The sequence below is a fragment of the Symsagittifera roscoffensis genome, chromosome 5, assembly GCF_963678635.1.
Source record: "Symsagittifera roscoffensis chromosome 5, txSymRosc1.1, whole genome shotgun sequence".
NCBI lineage: Eukaryota > Metazoa > Xenacoelomorpha > Acoela > Convolutidae > Symsagittifera > Symsagittifera roscoffensis.
The window spans coordinates 43,432,654-43,456,862 of NC_087066.1; the positions used below are offsets into that span (position 1 = coordinate 43,432,654).

The following is a 24,209-nucleotide window of genomic DNA, read 5'->3' on the forward strand; positions in this document are numbered from 1 at the left end:
TGCTTGCTAACATATTTGTGATTTATTACTTCATAGTGATACCAATTTTGGATAAAACCTTTTAAATATTCCTGTTCCTTTGACTCAGCCATTTCGCACATCTTGTATGGAAATGCTAAAACACACTATCCCTCGTTTTAAGCGCACCACATTCAACACAATGCTAACTGAAACATGTTAACACATTGCTACGGACATTTTTTGGATTAATTTAATAACATATTCCACCACATCGAACAAGATTCAGGAAATGATTTTCCTCAAATTAGCTTTCCGGAAACTGAAGAAAATCGGCATCCGTTACTTGCTAATTCTTATTCTCTCGTGGTTTAGTCTGATGTTCTTGCTGCAAAAAACTATTCAGGTCAGTATCGCAGTTGCCAAGCCACTAAATTTGACCCATGATTTTCACTTTCAGGATATAGTCCTTGATGTATTGTCGCATCTTCGGCTTCATTTCGACGAAGAACTCTTATGCATATTCTTTAAATTATATTATACGAACAGTTAATTAAACTGCTTTAAAAGCATAAATCAATCTGCCTGCGGTCCATTTATTTCAATTAGAAATGAATGGATCAAACTTGGAATTAATTTTTGGATTTGAAAAACTTTTTTGGATTTGAAAAACTTTTGGAAATCAAGTTTGAAACACTTCATTTTATTGAGAAAGAAACTTTAATGAAAAAAAAACAAATTTGAAAAAAAAAATCATTTCAAAAAGAATTTTTGCATTGAGCACAGCGGCGGGCTATTATCTATTGAATAAAACCTCGACCTATTTAACTTATTGATAAAAAAATGAAACATCTAGCTGCAGAAAACAAATAATCATTCTGCGCCATGAAAACTCACCAACAGGCCATAAAAACTCACGATGAAACATATCATAAAAAATTTGAAAAAGTTACTTGAAAGAGTAAATTTTTTTCTATATTAATTTAGGGCTACGACACGGACAAGATGTCCATCCTACTGCAGGACGCTGACCGGACCAAAATGGAGCTACGAGTTGAGAGGGACGAGGTCCCTGATGACCTGAAGATGAACCAAAATGGGGCAGGGGGCAAGGGAGTTCAACTTACAAAAGAGGAGAAGGAAAACTCCAAGGTACTTACTCATTTCACAATTTTTCTGGAACATTTCTGACATTTCGGACGTGCGAAATAATTCTTATAGTTGCTCTAAACTCATTTGAAAGAAGCAATACACAATGTAAGAAGCCATAATTGCATCAAAAATGAGGACTGCTGTTTTATTGCACTAAATAGCTAGTTAATGAGTTTCCTTCAATACGCCAACTGCTAAAGTTCAATTAAACGCGTAAATGTGACCGATGTAGGTAAGTTGAACAACAAAAAACAAGGCATCCCAGCATCATTCCCTACGCGTTCGTGATATTCCGTTTAGAAAACATACTATCTGAACCAGTTCAATCTGGTGGCCTCTGACAAACTGGGTCACTTTCGGGAACTGGGGGACTTCAGGAGTAAAGAGTGCATAGAGAGACACCCCTCCTACCCTCCCAATCTGCCCACTCTCTCCATCATCGTCATATTCCACAACGAGGCACTCTCAACCCTCATGCGCACTGTCACCAGGTACGCGCTCACATATTATTACATATTATTACGGTATCACATATTATTATTTCTCCGACCTTTTAAGCTCACGAGCTTTTAGACGGTTCGAAATTTCTCTGACCTTTTAATTTTAAGAAGACGGTTCCAAACCATCATCGGGTACAACAAGAAAAAAAATTTCTATAGAAGACACAAATACTCAAATAGAGATAACCAAGAACTCATTTTGTTCACACATCTTCAGTTAGGTCAAATTCACATAAAACGCCTTTTCTTTGATACTTGGAATGAAATACTTTCTCGATAAAATAGATAAGCTCAGTAATTTAAGAGCCAAGCTAAAGCTTGAAGTACCTGTTTAACGTATAAGCTGTACTGATGCGGGATGAAATGCGCAATTTTCAAAATTTAGACTTTACAGAAAAATTTGTGGTTTTTCTTTAAAAAACATAGCCAGCAGACAATCAGAAAAAGTCAATGAGCGCAAGTAAACAGAAAAAAAACTGACTTTCGAGTTTCGAAGAAAAAATAAATAGCATTTAAGCTGTTTGAATTTCTAGAAAAAATTATGATTGACACTTTTTTGATAAAACAAAACCAAATTGAGAAAACTGGATCAATGGGTAACTTTTTAACTTGCAAGAAAATCTGAAAATTAAATTCCATCTCCGATACTAGACGTCAATCACGTTTTCGTGACCATACGGCTTTTGCTGTTCGATAGTGGAGTCAAATCGCGAAAAAGTAAATTTGAGCCTGGACAAATTTTAAGATATTTCCTGTAAAAAAACGAAACATTTAAAGACTCCATACAACGTTCATCGAGTCTTAGTTGGAAATTAGCTGCTTAAGTAAGAGAGATTTCTACTCCCCGTTCTTTCAATTGAAGTCAAGGTCCGATTTGGCAGGGTAGTTTTCCAGAAAAAAAATAAAACATAGTTCGAAAATTTGACTTTTTCTAAGATTATACTGACTCTTCTTAAAAAGATGTAACCGCTAATACAGAGCCACTTTTTGCACCAGGTTCTTCCATTTGAATCATTCACCTCAGAATTCACCGGGCAGGTTTGATTTAAAAAAAACTTCCGAAAAAAAAGATCACTTTGACTTTTCAAATTTCCTAACAGTTTTTCGAAAAATATTGGGGCGTAGTTGCTTTTGCAGGGAAGATTCACAGACTGCACCCGTTCTTTCTATTTATTAAGCAGACACAGACCACTTATGCAAAGAGATTACCATCACCAGTTTTTTTTTTCGATTGAACTTCAAATATCAGATTTGGCAGTTTTTTTCGAGAAAATCGTACTTTCAGAAATTGGACTTTTTCAAGAATATAACAGTTACCAACAAAAATTATGAAGTCGCCGCTTCTGCAGGAGATTTTTCGCATTCTGCTTATTTGATTGAAAATTAAATATCGGATTTGGCAGGGTAGTTTCTGAAGAACCAAAAAGTTTCCAAAAAATTGTCACCAGAATAAAAAAAAACAAATTTGATTTTTCCGTGTCTAGAAAACGTTTTCAACAGAAGTGTGTAGCGAAGTTGCCCACAATTTGTATTTCAATTGAACCGTTAATCTCAGAATTGGCTTGGTAGTTTTCAAAGAAAAAATTCAAAACTAAGAAACCAAATGCATTTAGTTTATTTCTACAAAACTGAGGTTGTATACGCGTATGCATCTGAGGCTTCTTTCAACCGTTTTCGATTAAACCCTTGATATCAAATTTGGCAGGGTAGTTTTCGAGAAAACTCAAAAAATTTTATAAAAAAAACGTCAACAAAGGCTTTTTCTGAGAACATAACTTTTTCGATAAAAAAATAGGGCGTAGCCGCCTATGCAGAAGAGCTCGCACATACCGTTATTTTGACCTAACCACAAATCTTAGTTTCCTCATGATAGTTTTTGAGAGAAATCTAAAAAATTTTGTCCAACTTTCACCGTTCAAAGTTGTTCAAAGACTGTAGAAATCGATGTAAGGTTAAAAAAAAGAGACTAGAAGAACAATATGCAGATATTTAAGGCAATGGGCGGTCTTTCTATGGTATAATGTTCTCAAAAATCGGCGGAGTAGTTTTTCTTTTTGAAAATAAATTTCTGCAAAAAAAAAAGAAAAATATTTCATAAACATCTAAAAAAAAAAACCCCATACATTTTCATAATAACTGTTGTTATCAAACTAGAATTAATTTATAATAGTTTGCTTCACAGCTGTTTCTATCGGACGAACCAGGTGCTACTTAAAGATATCATTCTCACTGACGATGTCTCGAACAGGACAGATGTGACAGAGGAATTGCCAAAATATATCCAGGGTCACTTCCAGGGAAAGGTCAAGATAGTACGCGCACCCACCAGACAAGTGAGAGATAATTGAAAGAACAAAATTAACTGCTGAAATAGATACGAAACTATCGTAAACTTATATATGTGCTAAAATATTTTTAATAAACCATCCAATTCATGAAAGAGAGCAAAATCATCTTTTAGGCCACAAGTATGAATACCGATTAAATAGCTTGATATACGCATATTATCATGCTAAGGTGCTAAAAATGTAAGAAACGTATTAAATATCAAGTGGATGTTTTACCGACATAGACCTGCTTCCCGATCTAAAATCGAAGGACGTTTGCTAACTAACCCACTAGGGATACCGTTTCACTCCTCTCAACGCTTGCCGATAAAAATATCCACTTCGACTAAAAAATGACTTCAGGGTTTGATCAAAGCGAGAGTGTTCGGGTCAAACTACGCAACTGGAGAGGCGCTGGTGTTTCTGGACTCTCACTGCGAGTGCACCGAGGGGTGGGCGGAGCCTATTCTGGCTGAGATCGCGAGGGACTACCGAACTGCAGTGCAGCCATCGATAGGACAAATCAGCTCACAGACATTCTCCATGCACGCATTTACAGAGGTCTGCGACGTTATTAATAATTAACAAAAAACAGTCGATTCATGCCGATGATGACATATCTCTAGCAACTCCCATAGTGCTGATTCTGCAAATTAAAAACCAAATATTCCGCCTGCGCACAAAATACACAAATAAAATTCCCAGCAAATTCAACCCCTTTCTCTCATATTTCACCGAATCCATCAATCTGCAACGAACATCTTGCAACTTCTACAAACATTTTAGGTGAAGAATGTTGGGAAGTTTGACTGGTCACTACTGTTCAAATGGAGAAGCATTCCAGATCATGACCGCAAATTCATCACTAGCAAGGCTGACTCAGTCAGAACTGCTACAATGGCAGGAGGTCTCTTCGGAATAAGCAAGTCAGTCGTTTCTGCTAAAAAAAACTCAAAAATTCCAGAAAACTTCAATAATTATGAACCTTTCCAATTTTTTTTAGAATGTTTTTATCGAACTAAAATTTTATTCGACTAAAATTCATCCAAAATTTTCCCAGAAACACGAAATAAAAAGAACCAATTTCAAAAAAATCATAAAAAATTCTGTTTATCTTAATTAAGCTTGCCTTACAGAGGATTTTTTGCACACAAAATTGCAATAATTCGAATGATTCAGGAGATGGTGGGAGTATTTGGGCAAATATGACCCTGGATTCGAGCTTTGGGGAGGAGAGAACCTGGAAATATCAATCAAGAGTTGGTTGTGTGGCGGGTCGGTGGTCATAACTCCCTGCTCCATCATTGGCCACGTGTTCCGAAACAAACATCCCTACCATTGGTACAAAGTAAGCGCACATAGAGACACAGAACAAATCAAGTTCAACCATGATTATTTCCAGTTTCTCTAGTAGGATCAACACTGGTTACCTAGCAGTATTTAGACAACCGCGTATTCCTACTCGTCAGTAAGCAGACAAATACTGTATTAACCAATCAGAATCCAGACAAGAAAGAAATTAACAAATAATAAGTTTGCTTTCTCATCTCGATTCTGATTGGTTCATACAGTATTTGTCTGCTTACTGACGAGTAGGAATACGCTGTTGTCTACATACAGACCACACTCCATCAACGCTATTTCAATCGATTCGAATTTAAATGTAACTGAAACTGAATCTGACAATTATCCGGGACAAACTTTCTAAGTTCTTTTGAGTTCAACTTAAAGTTAAATTCAGTGCTGCAATATTGAGCTCAGCTCATCAGAAACTTGGATTTTGATAGTTGAGCCTTTTGATTCTAACTATGAACAAAAATGAGGAGGACCTTTGGTTTCGTTTTTTTAAACTCTTTTTGCAAAGGTGACGATGACTTGAACATTCTGAACTCTTACCAGAGCAACCGATTAATCTTTTTTGATAGTGTTTGTTTGATTCAGGAGGGTCCGGACAATGCCTTCTCTATCAATGCCATGCGACTGGCTGAGGTGTGGTTAGATGAGTTCAAGGAAGTGTTCTATCGACAAGCCCCCACCCAAATACGCAAACTGGACATCGGGGATATCAGAGACAGGCGAGTATGCACTGACATGCTGGATACCAGTCGTTTAAGTTGTTTGGTCTGATGACCGACGGCAAGGAGAAACTTTTGATTTGGGTGTTTTTCTTTCACGCTAAACCAGGGACTCCAAAGAAGGAGTAGAAGAACGTGTGTCTGAAACACTCGTGATTCGCACAGGGAAAAAAATCCTGAAATCTCTAAGCAAAAATCAACTTTGCTCTAGACCTTATCTTATCTTCTCCAGAAACAACAACACTTGACAGTAATCGGAGCCTTATGCAACTAACATTGTTTTGTCCCTGGATTTTCGTGGAAAAAAAACCTGAATACTCTTGCCCGCTCCATGTTTCGTTAAATAATAATATGCTCGGAGGCTGACTCCGCTTCAATTGCGCGACTCGAAGGATATGCGAGGGCAAAGTTGATCTTCATATAAACAAGCCAACAATAAGCGGAGAATCCAGGCACCAGTAAAGCGGTCAAAACCGGTCAAAAATGGTTATGAATTAGAAACAGAGCAACACGCATACAGAGCAACACGCATACAGAGCAACACGAAATAATTGTTGGCCGTTTTTTAGGAAACGAATTTGAATTGAACTTAAAGAAACTCAAACGGCGAAGGATCAAATTTAAGCGCAATCAAATTTTAATATGTAAAATTACACGACCTAAATAAGTGTCTTCACTTTGCTCTATAAATCTTAAACAAGGGAAACGGCCCGATGTAAACATTTGACATTTAAATTAATAAACTGCCACTTAACTCGAGAGTTAGCTTCATGTTTAGACTGGAGCTGAAAAGAAGACTAGACTGCAAGCCGTTCCGTTGGTTCCTGGAGAACGTGGTGAAAGACATGTACATACCTACTCCCACCAACATCCACGCCGGTATTCTGCAGGTGGTCTATCTGGGACGCAAACAGTGCATAGACCACTTCCAACAGAGGAGTGGAAATGTCAACACATATCCATGCCACTACTTGCATTCACAGGCTAGTAATTGAGGATCTACTTAACAATTACCACCTTTCAAGCTAAGAGCTTGCGCTTAATTGTTAAGTAGATAAGAAAAGTTATTTAAGAGTTGCATTTAACAACAAGGATAGCCGGTTACTGTGCAAGTAGCACAGAATGTTCCGACCATAGTAAAAAAAAAGAACAAAAAACTTTTTTCAAATTAGTGTAGTTTTTTCGGAGTGGTGTGATAAAACGATCTGAACGAAAACCTAGAGATTAGGCATATTCGACATTCATAGTAAAGTAGGTCCATTGGAAAACAGTTTTTGTAGAAAATATACCGAAAATTACCAGAAAAACTAAAAATCAAAAAAAAAATTTGTATAAATTTTTGGAATTTTGAGAGTCCAAAATTGGGCTAAAAAATTCCAAAAACTATTTTTACTCAAGAAAAACTAAGTTTTCACGGCTTAAATTGAGCATAGATAAGCTATTTTAAGCCTGCACGCTCACCTTTTTAGCTTGAAATCAGACCAAAAAACAAAAAATTTCAAACTGAATTTTTTGACTAGAATTTTTTAAAATAAATTTTGAATGTCGTTCGAATCACGACTTAAGAACTTTAATATGATATATCACTCAACTAAAAAATTCCTCCAGAATTTTCAAAAGTTAAAATTCGAAATGTTGTCTGGAATGATGTTCTATTTGCGGAAAACACGCCCAGAAACACATTCGACGGCGTTTAATTAAAATTCAAAAACAACTATCCAAAATTGGGCTAAAAAATTCCAAAAACTATTTTTACTCAAGTAAAACTAAGTTTTCACGGCTTAAATTGAGCATAGATAAGCTATTTTAAGCCTGCACGCTCACCTTTTTAGCTTGAAATCAGACCAAAAAACAAAAATTTCAAACTGAATTTTTTGACTAGAATTTTTTAAAATAAATTTTGAATGTCGTTCGAATCACGACTTAAGAACTTTAATATGATATATCACTCAACTAAAAAATTCCTCCAGAATTTTCAAAAGTTAAAATTCGAAATGTTGTCCGGAATGATGTTCTATTTGCGGAAAACACGCCCAGAAACACATTCGACGGCGTTTAATTAAAATTCAAAAACAACTATCGAGCTAAAGTAAAATTGTTGTCATGAAATTGTTGTCATTGTTGTCTCTTTAATGAGATTTTTAAGGTCTTGTGCGATCCGGAAGAAAGCACACATATTATGGATCCCTCGAACGACCCAAAATTAGCTTAGTAAGCCGATAAAATATAAGCCCAAATCATATAAAATAAAAATAAAAAAAGAAAATGTACGAAGGAAACGTTAGTAGAATTACAAAATGCAGTAGTAAATGAAAACATAAAAAGCAACTACAATAAAAGCTGCATACAAAAATATTCCAAGATGTGGCAACTAAACCGCCAAAAATAGGCAAAGCCAAAAATAGGCAGCCAAATAAATAATAAGCCGACAATTTCTTTGAGCCGGAATATTTCCCGTTTGAAAAAAAAACAGGTCCGGGTCAGATTCGAACTCATGATTTTTGCAACCCCATGCGTATTCGTTGCCTCCAGACCAAGCGTGTAGGAGACACAAAGAAATTTGAATTCAGTATGAGCTGAACCTAAATTTACCATTTCTAATTTAGACCCTTGTGTAAACAAAATTATTTATTGCAAGAAAATTCTAGTTCCCAATTGCAATACCCTTGCGATAAGCGATAGAAACAAATGACTAGAAAAACGAACAAAAAGACTAAAAAAATCAAAAACTGATAAAATTTTTTAAATTTTGAAAATTTGTGATTCCCAAATTGGCGCTAAAATCGTAACTAATAACAAGCGTAAGAATCGGTCGGAAAAATGAATGTTATGAATTTGAACCGATGAGAGATATTTGAACAAAACTTTCCAAACGAGAAGTGTTATGAACAACGACCATACCCCTCCCTAAAAACTGATACCAAAACGGGTGTGCAATTGGATATAAAATGACGGATCTTGTTGACTATCCCCCCATTACAAAAGGGCAGGATTCATTACATTGTACTACATTATAAATGCTTAACCGTACATATGCTTTATTAAGTATCACAAGTGTCCAACGAAAACCATTAAGGGGGGGGGGGCTAGTTAACGATTGCAATACCTTTGCTCAGAGAAAGAGTAACAAGATCCAAAATGAAAATTTTAGTTTGTTTTCAGCACATAGAGTATACAACTGCAAAGGAATTGCGTATGTTGGGCCAAGTATGCCTGGAGGCTATCTCAAAGGACCTTCAAGTGACCAAACGAGCCTGCAGCTTGAACAAAAACCAATTGTGGGATATTCCAAGTTTTAAATCTGGTCCCATTATACACATTGAGACACAGCAGTGCTTGACACTTCAAGAGGGAATGCAAGCGAATGTCGTGTTGGCCGATTGCGACTCTAGTAATGAGCTTCAGAAATGGACCTTTGCAAAACACTTGTCGAGAGAACATTCTTAAATATTATTGACTAGTATTCTATTTGTTATAAATATGCAATGCAATTCAGAGAAAAGTAATCATTATTATAGAACATACAAAATAGTTGGCTCCTTCGCGTTTTACTGAGGTCCTCACCACAAAAACTAACAATTGGATAAAAATTCCAAAGTTCAAGTGAATTGAAGGAAGCAATCCATACATGCATAAAATCAGGAGAGCAAATCCGACCCCATTAAACACCAGACAGGAGCCTTAAAAGCACAATTCATTCAGAAAAGGATCTAAAAAGAATAGAATTTAGAGACTTGGAAAACTGCTCAAGGTTTAAATTACATCACAATTTGATCAATTTAGCTCATTATCAAATTGAAGTCGGAATAGCCCCATTATTTCATAACTGGTGGACAGTCGACTAATTAGAATACGGATTGCGACTCAAAATATAGAAAAGTTACGTCAAGTTCGCACATTTTCCAAATAAGAAACGTAAAAAAAGTTTAGTTGAGCTACTAACTAATACCATAAATATTGCTGGTGCAAACCCACGTGGTGTTGCAGATTGTTCTGCTGAAGACTGGCTTGCTGTTGAATGTTGTCAAACGAGTTGCGAATCTCGTTGAAAGAAGCGGCAGGTTGTATATTATTGTCACAAGGCTGCTGCTGCTGTTGTTGTTGTTGTTGCTGCTGCTGCTGGAAATTTCCACAGCCCGGTTGCAAGTTGTTGCGGAGAGGCTGGATGTTGTCCCGGATGAGATCGAGAGACGGTTGAATGTTTTCCCGAATCAAGTCTCTCTGCGGCTGGATATTTTCAGATAGCTGCCGAGTAGTGTTTTTGCACATCTGGTTCTGCAGTCTATCTGGCGAAGGTTGGATTATACTTCTATTCTGCTGGATAATATTCCTTGAGAGTTGCTGCTGCTGTTGCTGCTGCTGGAAGTTTCCATGTGAGACCTGGATACTGTTGTCCGGAGATGGTTGCACGGTATTGCGAGAGTTTGAGTTCTGCAAATTACTAAGGGAGTTCTGGATGTTATTCAGAGACGCTTGTATGTTTGTAATTGAAGGTGCCTGGAATACTTCACGCACTTGTTGTACACCGCCGTTCAGGAAATTGTTTTGAACGAACTCCTGTTTTGTAGGTGGCATTAGTTCTGGAGGTTGGATAACACTTTTACGAGGCTGCTGTTGCACTTTTCGATTAGGCTGCACAATTTTCTGAGCTCCTTCTCCAACTACAGCTGCCGGACTGATTTTGGGCTTCTTCGGTGAACTCTTCTTCTTGGTTGCCGGCGATTTGCCGGCTGTAGGGGGCTTCGGAACAGCTAAATGTTCCTGTTTGAAGTTAGGTTTCGGTGTTGCGAATGCCAAACATACTCTTCGATGCCTGGGCAGTGAAAATACAAACGTGCACACTTTTCTATTCAGTAAAAGATGCAAGTTCTCCGCAGTCATGTTAATAGTACCATTAGGAAGCTTTGAGTCTGGGTAAGGCGCCAGCAGTCTGTTCCTCCGTCTGATCAAAGTGTTTCGAATCTTGGAGTAGACGGGGGGAATGAGGTCGTTGGTCAGTTCCCAGGCCTGGACCACACTGTCGTATATCATTTTGGGTTGCATCGTTGGATCCAGATCCAGTTTGGCATACAGTTCTCTTCTGAAGTGTTGCTCCTCCAGGTAGATGAGGTCTGGCTCGTGGGTGTGGTTGTTCTCATTTCTCACTATGATCGTCAGTTGCGCGTCTGTGGTGATGTGACATTTGCAGCCCACCTCCACACAGAGGAAGTAGATAGACTTTGGAGTAGACCTGTTGCGCTTGAAGCGGAATCCGTCCACGATCAGATTTGTGCCCCCTCTGGCCTTAGACGGGATTATTGCGAAGTCCGTCTGCATATACTTCGGCTTAAACACATATTACGCGACAATTTACGCCTAGTAGAACAAGAAATACATTCATGGAATAGTTTCTCAAAAATATACAAAACGCAGCAGCAGCCTGCTCTGCACTATTTATCGGGACCCACCCTCCTCCCAACACTATTCGACTTGTTCATAGACCCCACCCACCATAAAAATTGATCCCTCCAAAGTTTCGGGGGCGTCTGAATTGACCCCACCGGAATTTTTATACCACAAAACTTATATATGAAATTTTCGAAAAATATGACAATTTTGACAGCAAAATTTTTATACCGCAAAATTTATGCTCAAAGTTTTTGAAAAATATGCCAATTTCAACGCAAAGAAAATGTGTTCTGGATTGAATTACTAAAATTCAGTGCCAATTTCAATATTCAAGAAAATTTTTGCCTAGCTTCGCACTACATGCGATATGTCAAAATCAATAGAACGGCAGCTAGCCGGGAAAAAAATTGGACAAAAGTAACTGATTCAAAAAAATATTCATTTTTTTAAAATTGTCTCGAAGGTTGATGTTGAAAACAGAGGCGAAACAGAGCTTCGCATAACTTCCGATACCACAAAAAACGCATTGAAAGCTAGCAGACAGAAAAGGAAAGAAAGCAAGAAAACCAAGGAAAACGGAGATTACAAAAAGCAACTACAATGAAAACTGCCTACAGCTAAAAAAAATCTACGATGTGGCAAATAAGCCGACAAAACACAAGCAGACAAATAATAAGCCGACAATTGTGGGAACGAAATACTTCTTGTTTGAAAAAAAGGTGCTGCTCAGATTGGAACCCAGGACCTTTGCCGTCCCAGGTGTATTCGCTATCTCCCAGCAAAGTGTGCCGGAGACGCTTTGAAGTTTGAAATCATTATGAACCAAGATAGCAAGTAATTCTGTTAAGCAAGTTGTTAACATGAAAAAAGTCTTTATTCCGATTTGATAACGCTTGCTAATCGCCAGCGTAATAATATTTATCAGAGCTGATCCAAAGTTGCGGGACCACCCTGATAATTTTGATACCCTCCCGAGCAATGGAAAACACTGTTTACTGCAGAGTACTAACTACTAACTTACAAAAAGAATTAAAACAAAAAACGTACGACAAAAACCATTGAACGAGTATCAATGAGGAATCATTAACATTGGCATTCTCCAGACAAAACTCGTTCCGCTAAACTCAAAAACAAAATTTCTTTTTGAAGCTGGTTATTTAAAGCAGGCGTAAGCCTAAGCTTCGCTTTTTGAAGCCTTTCAATTCAGCTGTAATCCTGGTCCAGAAAAATTAAATTGAAAATATTACAAAAAAATTCTTCACCTTAATTTTGATCGAATTATTTGCACCTTAAGTTTGATCGAATTATTTTCCAATAGCTTTTTTTTACAAATAAAAGAGAGATGCAAATAATGTTGAGTCGCCATTAACTATTAACTATCAAACAAAATGAACCTTCAAATAAACATAGCCGACAGTAAGTTAGAAAAAACTCAGTCTGGACAAAAATGGGGGAAAATGATGGACGTTTTCGAAGTTTTTCGAGCACAAGCGACGCGGAATTTGGTACCTCTTGCGATACATCACAAAAATAGCATGCACACTAGTCGACAAAAAAGTTAGACGAACATCAATATAACTGTTCAGAAAACATCAAAAACTGGGTCTACCAAAACTTTCATTCGTTCATCTCAATGAATTTAATTTTGAGGAAAAACATCGAAAAAGACGTTTGGCAGCAGTATATAAGCATTGAAAGAAACATTATGAATCAGCAAGGTACACGACCATTGAGCCGGAAAAAAAATTTGGTCAAAAGTTTTCAAAATTTCACATATGCCCAGCCGACATACAAATGAAACTTTGTTATCGCACTTTAAAACGATGCAACATCAGGCCACTAACTCGATATCTGAGAACCGAAAACTTTTACGCCGAATAAACATTTCAAATGGACAAATATATTGAAAAAAACAAGGAAATAATTTTTAAAAAACCACAGCCTGTTGCTGTGCAGTAGCACAGAACGTTCAGATCTAAGTTATTTGAATAAAATCAAAAGAAAAAGATTTTTTTTCTAACTTACTGTTTTTTTTTATTTATAAAATCAAAAGAAAAAGTTTCTTTTTCTAACTTACTGTTATTTTTATTTATAAAATCAAAAGAAAAAGTTTCTTTTTCTAACTTACTGTTATTTTATTTAAATAGTGACTGAATTAAATGAAAAACCGCAATAATGAAAAATAAAGATGGCTAAAACGTAATTATCAACTTATTGTATAAATAAATTGATGAGATCAGCGTCTCGGTCAATTTCTTCTAATTAAGCATAAAAATCGAAAATGTTCAGACCAGTTTCTAGACACTGAGACAACATTTTTCATTTTTCAAGAATCAGAATCACGACGAACAGGTTTCAGTATGATAACACACTTGACACCCATGAGCTTTCTTTGTGGGAGTCAAAATTAGTTAGAAAAAAACGTCAATAATCCATATTATCTTTCCGCTATTCGATAGTGGTCAATACAAAATTAACAGTTCTCTCAAAGCCACATGAAATACATTTCGAAAAGAATGGTTATTTAAAATGCCGACCGTTCAGGCCATATCTGTTACCAGACAAGTCTTTTGCCGAAAGGATTCAGTGATTTTGCTAATTAAGTTGTTAACCTGAAAAAGTATGTTCCGATTTGAAAACGCTGGCTAAAAATGAGTCTGTATTTAATTTTACTTCACTGACAATTCTCCCAACTAATTCCAATTTAAAGAGTAAATTCATAGGGGCAGTAAAACAGTGCCTAAAAAAACTAGTTCAACAGTGCCGAAAAGGAAAACTTTGTTCAACAGTGCTGAAAATGAGAACAAATTTCAACATATTAAGTGCTGCAATCAAAAATTAAACGGCAACCCTTAACAATCTTAAGTGACACTTTAAGATTTTGAGGGAAACAAATCGCAACTTAAACGTTTTGGCGCCAAAATAATTGTTTACTTTGCAGTTGCAGACATTTTGGCGCCAAAATTGGGAGTGGATTCTCATGCTGGAGGGACCGATTGCTGGAAAAATTTCAACCAATCAGAATCGCTAAGCTTTCCTATTGGCTAAATGCCTTTCTAACAAAATCGAAGTCAATATTAACAGAAACTGTTAATATAAAAAGTATAATAGATGCAGATCTAATAGGTGCAGATATAATAAAATTAGTGTTTTGTTTTTCCATTTTTCGTAAATTGGTATTCCTAAAATAATAAATTTGTTCTAATCCCTCTTCGATTCGGCTATATTTTCATCATCTGCTTATTATCTAATTGGGCAAAATTAACACTAATGGCCTGGATTTATTTGCTTACTCAAAATAAACCTAAATAAAATTCAAGCATTCGGTCCCTCCAGCATGAGGGACGCCACCCCAAAATTGGAGTAATTTTCTTTGTTGATTAACGTCATTAATTTCCCGCTCTTTAGAAAATGCAATTAAATAATTCTGAAAATTTCTCGCCAGGTCACTTAATAAAGGACTTAGAAATCGGAGAAAGTGTTTGTCGCCCTACTCGCTGTAAATTACTTTACTTGCTGCTTAATAAAAAGCTTTTCACTTTACTCGCTGGATACTGGACTTCAAATAAAAACTATCAAATATGTTTTTCTCGACACATGGTAACCTGATTGTGCGTGGAAAAGCAAAAAAAAACAAAAACACGCTAGAAGTCAAAGTTCCTTCCCAATTCTGAGGGGTCGGAACAATAAGTTTGACAAACTAGCAGAAGTATATTTTTCTTGAAATTTTCCAAAGTCGGAATTGCTCCGACCAGCTCCTAGAATAGGGGGAAAGAATAATGTAGAAGGGTGTGTTTAAACTTCTGAATTTTTACTACCGCAAAGAAAACTTGTAGGTAGTCAAATGCAGTACCATAATAAAGCCATTTCAGCCGTAACTTGCATTCCGAATATCTGATTTGAAAAGTCTGTTTTGAGAAGAACTGGTCTGAACTTTTCCGCTTTTCAAACTGGATAAGCTTCACTGAAATTCTAATCTAAATATTCTTCAATTTTTGAAAGAATTTGGCTAGTATATATTTTTTTACAGCCTAGTAATCAAATCAGTCCCCTTTCACTAGTAAATAAACGAAGGTAGAAAAAAATTGTAACAAAAATGGGGGTGATCAGAACTTCGGTGCTTCTTGCACATCAACCGACTATCATTGTTTAACATATCATTTCAATTTGTCTTACCCTTTTCTGTTTGCGTGAGAGAAACGTGCACACTACTGGGTTCCTAAGTTCGGCATCTGGATCCTTGAGAGGTGCCAGCAGCATGTTCCTTCTACGGTGTAGGGAGCTTCTGATTTTGTTATACTCTGGAGGAAGAAAATCATTATGCAGTTCCCATGACTGCACTACACTAGTGTATAAATCACGCGGTGCCAAATTGGGATCGGCGTCAATCTTGTCAAACAACTGTTGTCTGAATTTCTGCTCCTCAATCTGCTGCAGATCTGGATCGTGTGTGTGTGAATCTTGGTTCCTGATGATGACAGTGACATCTGGGTCGGTGGTCACGTGACATTTACACTCCACGTGAACACATTTAAAATACACAGCCCGTGGGGTGGTTCGGTTACGTTTGAATCTATAGCCACCTATGATGAGATTGCTTCCACCTCTGGCCTTTGAGGGAACAAAGGAAAAATCAATCGGCTCTGGACCCGTCTCTTCCTCTCCATCTTCTTCTGGCTCTTGTTTAACAAGCTTACCCTGCTTAATTTTTGCAGCTACCTTCTCGTCTAGTTTTTTCTTCGTCTTCATTGACAAATCCAACTCTTGTTCTTCCTCATTATTCGGATCGTAATCTTCGTCGTCCTCATCTTCATAATCATCATCTTCTTCAATAATTTTGGGTCTTTTCTTTCTCGGTGAGATTGTGTCCAAATCCTCGTCGTCAGAGTCCCGGGTCAAAAATTGTACAAGTTTAGTTCTCTCTGAAATCTGTGACAGTGAGAGATCTAATTCGCACTCGTCATCGTCTTCGTCAGCTTCATCATCTTTGTCGACTTCATTTTGTGACTCATTAACCTCCATATCCTCCTCATCACTATCTTTTCTCTCCTTTTTGACGCCATCTTGATTTTCTGCCTTATTTTCACTCATATCATTGGCTTCCTCAACTGAATTCTCGTCTGGAGAAATTTCATCTGTAGATTTCGAGATGCTATTCATAGCAGAACGTTCCGATTGATCCATATGGTCGACTTTTTCAGTGGTTTCATTATCCTGTTTGTCTTCTGAATTTAGATTTCTTTCTTGTCCACTAGTCAAGTTTTGGCCACCATCTATCCCTTCAGTACTCGTTTGTTCTTTCTCGCCTTCATCTTCAGTTGTATTATCGTTAGAGTTTTGATTCTCAACTGATTTTAGAAAATCTTCATCGAAACTTTCAATTTGAGGACCTGCATCTACTTCGGATTGAGTTCCACTCAATGGTGACTCACTGTCGTTATCTTCCTTGGTTGCATCATTCAGAGGATTTTCAACAACTGTAACTTCATTTGTCGTTTTCACTGGGGATTCTATATCAGTAAGACCTTCCATTTGGTCCTGCAATGCTTCATTAATGGATTGCATTTCTTTCTCTTGATTTTTGGATTCATTTTCCAGGGCAGAGATTACCTCACTTAACGAATCATAACTTGTATTTGCGTCTTCAGTGGAGCCATTTAGATCCGCATGACCTTCTTTTAGTGTCTGTTTTTTCAATTCTATGGAGTCTTTGGACTGAAATTCGAGTCCATTCATGGTAGGAAATTCTTCAGAAGATTCATTTACATCTTGATTGTGATTAAACATTTGGTCATCTGTTTCGACCATTGGCTCTGCTTCTGGAGTGTGGTCGTAGTCTACTAACCCAGTTAAAGGATCTTCCACATTCTCAGTCTGCAATTCATTGGCCACCTGCCAAAATTAAAAAAAAATTAAATTTCAATTAAATGTGTTTAATTGAAAGTATTTTTACTGCAAGTACTCAAATTGTCCGCAAAAAATAACAATTATTTATAGGCAATTTCGATATACAGTTCCATTTCTTTTCCAAATGAATAAACTGGATTATCAGCACTTGCAAACAGTAAAAATACTCATCTAAACAATTCTATACTAAGAGTCCGTAATTTCAATAGTTTTTCATTAAAATATTCTTCTTAAGAGTTTGTTATCCACGAAAAATCAGATACCAAAATAATCATCGGAATGGGTCGCGTAATCTATCATATTAGAACCCTTTCAGTCGCGATTTAAAAAATCAAAAAGTTATCCATCCAAGTGTCGAGAAAAATCAAAAATTGTCCCAGTGTCGAGAAAAACTGTGTCGGTTTAATTTTTTTTTGAATTCTAGTCCAATTGCGAGCGAGCAGGCTTTTTATTATAGAAGGATTAGCAGTGAAACTTTAATGCAACCAACCCCTCAAAAATTAATTTAAATCCAGATTTCGTTTGTTTTCGTTTTTTTCAACACAAAATCAGGTACCAAAAAAAATCATTAAACAAGGTTAAATGATATATCATATCAAATCCTTTTCAGCGACGAATCTAGCGACAAATTTTTTTTTTGTGTCAAGGAGAATTTTTGAAATTTGACTTTTCCAATTTGGAGCGACTTACAATAGCTTACAATGGCTTAATTTAGGACGTGCAAGATTAGTTTTACTCGAATAAAGTTAGTTTTTTTCTTAGTTTTTCGGCACAATTTCGAAATTTTTGTTTGAACTTTCTTTTGCTTTCCAAGTAATTTTTTTTGTAAAAACAAGAATATGCATAAGTTCTAGTTTTTGCATCCAAATCCTTTTATCACACCACCCAGAACAAACGAAACCAACTTGAAAAAAAAATTTGCCTTTTTTCAAGACTATGGTCGGAACATTCTGTGCTACTTGCACAGTAACCGGCTATCCTTGTTTAACACCTTAATTTGTTTATCAATCCTTTTTTCTTCTCATTTAAAAAAAGTTAAGTTAACATTTAAGCTGCTACCTTGTGTAGTTCTCCTTGACTACTCAGTCCGCTGTCTAAAGAGTCACACGAAGGAAGAAGGTCTTCAATAGAAGACAGTTCGGCAGGTAGTTGGCCATCTTCTGAGTTGTCCACTTTTGAGCGGAAGTCGGCGAACTGATCGGGATCACCCAGGAAAAGCTCGTCCATAGTTACAGAGTTAGTTTCGACGAGAACAATTAAACTCGTCTAATTCTTTTCTCATTCAGTTGAAGGACAAGAGAGCAAAAGTGAATAGACTCAAACCTTAATTCGGGCTGTCATTGTAATCCACGAATCTTTTTTGATAGAACCTACAATTTGCATATGAAATCAGCATGTAAGTCTGAAAACAAAACCATGTCAAGTTCATTGAATTGAAGCGTCATTATTCAGAACACCTCCTTCATAGAGTGCTGACTTGAATTATCCAGACAGAACTAATAAAACCTGAAACTTCAAACGCGTTTTCTGAAATTGGATTGAGTTCAGTTTCAAATTGATAGAGAGAGGCAAAGTTGCTTACAATTTTGCTTTGCCGGAGATTATCATGCAATTTTTCTGCAAATTTGGGACCTAAAACTTAGCTCTAAATTAGATCATTTTGAGGCAAAATTCAGAGCAACTTTGCCTTTCTCTTTTTTTTTGTCTTGATTTAGTCCAATTTGAAAATGAGGCGATTTAAATTTCAGGTTTTTATTTGTTCTCGCCGCATAACTTGAGTTGGCTGCTCAAAATATTGTTTAACCTTACTGGGTTGTTTAGATCAGAACACCGATTGAGATTTTGTCGTGGTTTCGAAATTTATCTCGTTCCTGAGTTAGTTTCCAGTTCCATCCACTCTATCCACCATGCAAACTTGAGCGACCCATACACAGTGTTGTCCACATTAAAGAATCATTTATACACTCATATACTTGATCGTCTTATTATAAATATATACAAAACAAATCATAAATGAGAAAATATATACGATTCGTTTAAACAAAGTTTCATTTGGTATCGTTTTTTCTATAACTGACAAAACTTCTTCGCATCAAGAAAAGTAAAACAAGCTTTTTAGTTCATCAAGCGCGTGAACTGACATAACTCAAAAACACAGGTGAAATGAGATTATCATTATAAAAATTTGACCTGATAATTTATTCCAAAACGAGCTGATGTAGAAGTTTCTGAATTTTCTCGAAAAAAATTATATGTATGATACTGCATTTTCTCGAGGGGAGGGCAAGATTTTCAATTTTATTCGAACTTTGTATCAGTTCGATTAAATTAGTTTTCCGAGATCTCCTAAAACACCTATTTCGAAAAAATCGCGTTTTTTTGGCGTGCGCTCCCACCTCCCACTACCCAAAAAATGTGAGGGTCCTTTAGCTAAAAATGAATGTCAAACAATAGTACCGAAAATGCATCCTTTCGGTGGTGGTCTAATACCTGAGTTAAAAGGCCACCCAAATCCACCCCCCCCCCCACCCACAAATAATGCTATTGTGTACAACACTGCACAGAATCGCTTTTCAACAATTACACGCACCACTTCAATAGTTCATTTCAGAAAGACATGATGCTTTGAGAAGCAAGCTAACTACTGCATCGAAATAAATAAAGCAACCATTCAAAAAAAAACTCGAAGCTCAACTCGGAGATTCGCATTTAGGACGGAGTTTATATCTTTGAACAACACAGTCTGTTTCATTGGCTTTTATTTAAAAACAGAAATGAAGGCAAAATTGAATTTAAATATTCTAAAACTAATTCTTATTAACGAAGCTAACAAAAATCAGAGCCAAATCGACATAAGCAACTTCTATTGACATTGTTATTGTCGCACAAGCAAAACAGGCTTACGACTGGTGAAAAATGTCTTAATAGCATATCAGCAGTCAGAAGGTACTTGGTTACTGCTGTTTATAAAACAAAAAAAAACTATGAAGTCAAGGATAATATCACTAGTGAGACATTTTCTTAAACGTTGATCCCCTTGGTTCAAAGACCTTAAAAAATAACACTAAATTCGACACATAGCCATTAAGAAAAATATTCGACATAGTGAGCTACATGGTGGTATTTAAACCAGCGAAAAAACTCAACCCTTTTTTCTCAAATTGGGTTACGATTAGACAAAAGTGAAAACAAAGTTGCTCAGAATTTCACCAAAATTATTATAGTGCCTTTTTTCCCCGAAACTCTGAACCAAAATTTTACCCCAAAAGTAGGTCAGTTTGGTTTTTTTTTTCACTAAAGAATTACGCTGATACTACCTGGTTTATCGTTGAGATAATTATAAAAGAAGTCCCTTACACAGCCCATGGAAAAATTTTAGATGGGTAAAATTTTCAAAATTTTGCGTAAAACGTTTGAAAGTTGTTCTTAGCAACATATTTTGATTTGTATACAGTAAAAATGACTTTTAAGGGTATCAACCAAAAATATATTATCTTATGAAGATTCTTGAAAGTTTTACCCTGCTAAAAATTTGTTGGACAGTCTAAGAGGTTTCTTTTTTCATAATTTTCTCATCAATTAATTTAGTCGTTCCAGCGTAATTCTTCGTTGAATAAAAAACAATGACCTAATTTTGGGGTAAAATTTTGGTTCCGAATTTTGGGAGAAAAACTGCACCATATTAGTTGTGGTGAGAATCTGAGCAATTTTTGTTAACTTCAATTTTGTCTAATCTAAACCAAATTTGAGAAAAACGCGTTTAAAGTTTTCAATGTTATTCGCTGTGTCCGGTTAACTTAAATCAGCACTACAGTTCTGTGCCAATTATGTACCGGTTCCGAAAGTCAGGCAAACTTTATTCATATAACTTATCTTTTCGGTTGCTTTTTGTTCCGACCATTGAAAATGAGGAACTTTGTATTCAGATGTTCTAATTTTCACAAATAATCATCAGACTGGTTGAGAGACATTAATACTAAGCCCTTTCATATGTGATGCGTCAGTTAGAAGAGCCTTAGGGCTTAGTTTTGTTGCAAAATGTATTTCCTAAATCTGCCTCGTTGGTGAGTTAATAAATTTTAGCGAAAAAACCTTATTTGGTCATCCTGGTTTTCTGCAGATAATAACTATAGCTGTGGAAATATTGCGAAAACTTAAAATCCATTTGTTGCGTTTGTTAGGCAATCCTCATGGTTTAGTTTTTTCCAAACTATTTTTATTACATTGGCCTCGTGGAGTTATTAAATGTTGGGCAGAATTTTTTTTGATCATTCTGGTTTTCTGCAAATGATGAGCTAAAACTTAGAAAAATATTGCGTACTTTTGAAAGCCGTTTGTTGCATTTGTTAGAAGATCCTTGGGCTCAGTTTTGCGGCAAAATATGGTTCTTAAATCGGCCTCCTTGCGAGTTAATAATTTAGCAAAAAAAAACTTTTTTGTTAGCCTGTTTTTGGGCAGATAATGGACTATAACTGTAAGTTTCGAAAGCGGTTTTTCGCAATCATCGAACAATTAAACAATCTTTAGTTTTGTACAACAACATGGTTCCTAAATCGGGCTGGCTGATGACTTTTAATTGAAAACCAAGTATATTTTGGTAATCCTGCCTTTCAGCAGACAACCCCCTATACCTCTAACAATATTGCAAACTCTTATAAACTTTTTATTGCTATCGTTAGATCATCATCAGGCTAATTTTGGCTGCAAAGTACGTTTCTCAACCGTTATGATGAGTTGATTACTATTTGAGGAAAAGTCGCCTTTTTTGGTCATCCTGGGTTTCTGGAGAAAATGAACTATACCTCCAGAATATATTGCCTATTGTTGGAGGCCATTTATTGCATTCGTTACTCCGCTATTGGGGCCTGATTGTATTTCAAATTTCAATTATTATATAGGCTGTGTTGATGAATTTTTAAAAATGTTTACGGATTACTACGGCATGTTGAATCCTTAATGATGATAAATGTTTTAAGATCTGCTTTGTTTATTTATTCAGTCTTCTTTAGCTTCAATTTTATCCCTGCTCATGATAGTAATCGTTCTTTCAGTTGTTTTCTAAGTGCTTTAGTATGGTCACTAAACTCTGCGACAATAATGCAATCAATATAAAAGCACCAGCAGAACACCAATTTTGCTGTGAGCACCACTTCTCCGAGAAACTTGGGTTCCTTTTGTTAAAATTCCCTAATTATAAAATTATAGTTACAAAAAAAACTGAAAACATCCACAATACAATTTTACCCGCCTATCACGGGTAAAACAAACGACGATTTATTCTAACAAATGACAGGCCTTGCCTCAAAAATCATGGTAATATGTTGTATCTCAAATTGAGCTTGCAATCTGAACCCACCCGGCATTCTTACAATTCTCAGACATTCAGTCAGTAAAGACAACTCTTTCTTCCCTACTTGAGCTTTTTCTGAACGTCCCTTACACATATGAACTGTTGATTAATACGAACGTCCAAAAGTTTATCAACCATTTCCCCCGACGTTTCTGGTTGAGATTAAAAATTCCTCGTGCGGACTAGCGAGAGACATGCAGCTCCTCTAATATTAACAAATAGACGACTCCTATATCAATCGAAGCACCGGATATCCACATTAAAGGGACATTGGGCGAGTGAAATCCTTATACTCAATCCCAAATTAAGCTTTAACTTCTACGTGACCCGCATTCTTTAAGAAAAACTTATTGAAACGCACAACTAAAATTTTATCGACCACCTCCCGGCGTACAATCTTCCACCAAGACTAGGGAGAGACATGCTGTTCCTCGCCTATTCATGTTTCCATCCGGTGCTTCTACAATAGGAAGAGCACCGGATACACAGGCGAGTAACATCGGGAAGAATATTCTAGTTGGACTCAGCGGAGAAGTGAATAAGGACACTTGGACTGTTGTGATAAAACCCAAAGGCAACGAGAGCTACGAATCAAAAGAAACAAAGAAAAAAAGAGACAAACTCAAAAGAGGTGTTCACTCAAAGCTTGTTTTAAAAATTTATAAAGCATGCCACAAGTTTCATCTGAATATTTTTACTTAGTGAAACAAAACAGTGATTAAAAGTCAACAAGACAGGCTAAAGAAAAATCGCATTTAAATATGAGGCTGCTAAAGTGATCTCTCAACACCCAGCGATTAAGAATTTCGTCCCACACATAAAACACAGTGTTCGATATCCCCGATAAAAAATTGCCTACAGCAACTTACTGCTCAACATCAACAGCCACAAAAGTATCTATTCCAAGACCACTCACAAAACTAAACTGTTATTAAATCAAAGAAAACTTGCTACATTTTTTGTCGCAATTATTAAACAATTTAAGCGAGAAAAAAGTCATTAAACAATTTTCCGCCTGTTTGTAAAAATCGAATTTACACCTGAATATTGCACTTCTCTCCAATATTTTTAATTCCCAGAGTGAGCGCATAAGGATACACGATTGAAGCTAATTTAGATCGTGGAATTGATCATAAAAATGATCAATTTTTATTCCGCAAAACTGAGCACAAAGTCCAAACGCGCCACGCAAACATGGACGTGAGTGAAAGTAGACTTCGGCAAAGCATGCATGGTTCAGCAAGGTTTCTCCGAAGCTGTAATTCGAGCAAAATAGGGTTGTAGAAAAGTTACTGTTCATAAACTGAATGAAATAAGTTTTCAAAGAAAATTGTAAATTTCATTGGTGTAGTGATTATAGGATTCTCAACAAAAAACGCAGAATGACCCCTTTGCAAGTTTGAAAACGAAATTAAATTGAGTGTTGAGCTATCTTTTCTGGAACAATTATGCTGTGTTTTGCATAACTCCCTACGTAAACCATATATGGAATCAATTTTTGCAACAATTCTACTAGCGACTAATTATCTCTTCGATTTCAAATAAAAATGTC

At 36.3% G+C, this 24,209-nt stretch overlaps 2 protein-coding genes across 2 annotated transcripts; one reads left to right on the top strand and one right to left on the bottom strand.

Annotated features, from left to right (window-relative positions):
* Positions 1–104: 104 nt before the first annotated feature.
* Positions 105–9,459, top strand: LOC134846288 (polypeptide N-acetylgalactosaminyltransferase 3-like). The gene is made up of 10 exons (XM_063863577.1): positions 105–364; positions 946–1,110; positions 1,411–1,601; positions 3,793–3,943; positions 4,301–4,498; positions 4,724–4,863; positions 5,117–5,285; positions 5,879–6,012; positions 6,791–6,995; positions 9,175–9,459. The coding sequence occupies exons 1-10, from the start codon at positions 251–253 to the stop codon at positions 9,457–9,459; spliced, it is 1,752 nt and encodes a 583-aa protein (XP_063719647.1). The 5' UTR covers positions 105–250.
* LOC134846286 (uncharacterized) lies at positions 9,439–18,705 on the bottom strand. Its single transcript, XM_063863576.1, has 3 exons — positions 18,367–18,705; positions 15,577–17,292; positions 9,439–11,337 (listed from the first exon to the last, which is right to left on the bottom strand). Exons 1-3 carry the CDS (start codon positions 18,532–18,534, stop codon positions 9,955–9,957), a joined length of 3,267 nt encoding a protein of 1,088 aa, XP_063719646.1. The 5' UTR covers positions 18,535–18,705; the 3' UTR covers positions 9,439–9,954.
* Positions 18,706–24,209: the final 5,504 nt, after the last annotated feature.

Excerpts from the sequence above, each read along its gene's own strand:
- LOC134846288 (XM_063863577.1), top strand. The coding sequence starts at position 251 with ATGATTTTCCTCAAATTAGCTTTCCGGAAACTGAAGAAAATCGGCATC. Across the intron at positions 4,864-5,116 it reads GGTCTCTTCGGAATAAGCAA|GAGATGGTGGGAGTATTTGG; the intron begins GTCAGTCGTTTC and ends CGAATGATTCAG. Across the intron at positions 6,996-9,174 it reads GCCACTACTTGCATTCACAG|CACATAGAGTATACAACTGC; the intron begins GCTAGTAATTGA and ends GTTTGTTTTCAG.
- LOC134846286 (XM_063863576.1), bottom strand. The coding sequence starts at position 18,534 with ATGGACGAGCTTTTCCTGGGTGATCCCGATCAGTTCGCCGACTTCCGC. Across the intron at positions 17,293-18,366 it reads GTCAAGGAGAACTACACAAG|GTGGCCAATGAATTGCAGAC; the intron begins GTAGCAGCTTAA and ends TAATTTTGGCAG. Across the intron at positions 11,338-15,576 it reads TCTCACGCAAACAGAAAAGG|CCGAAGTATATGCAGACGGA; the intron begins GTAAGACAAATT and ends TATGTGTTTAAG.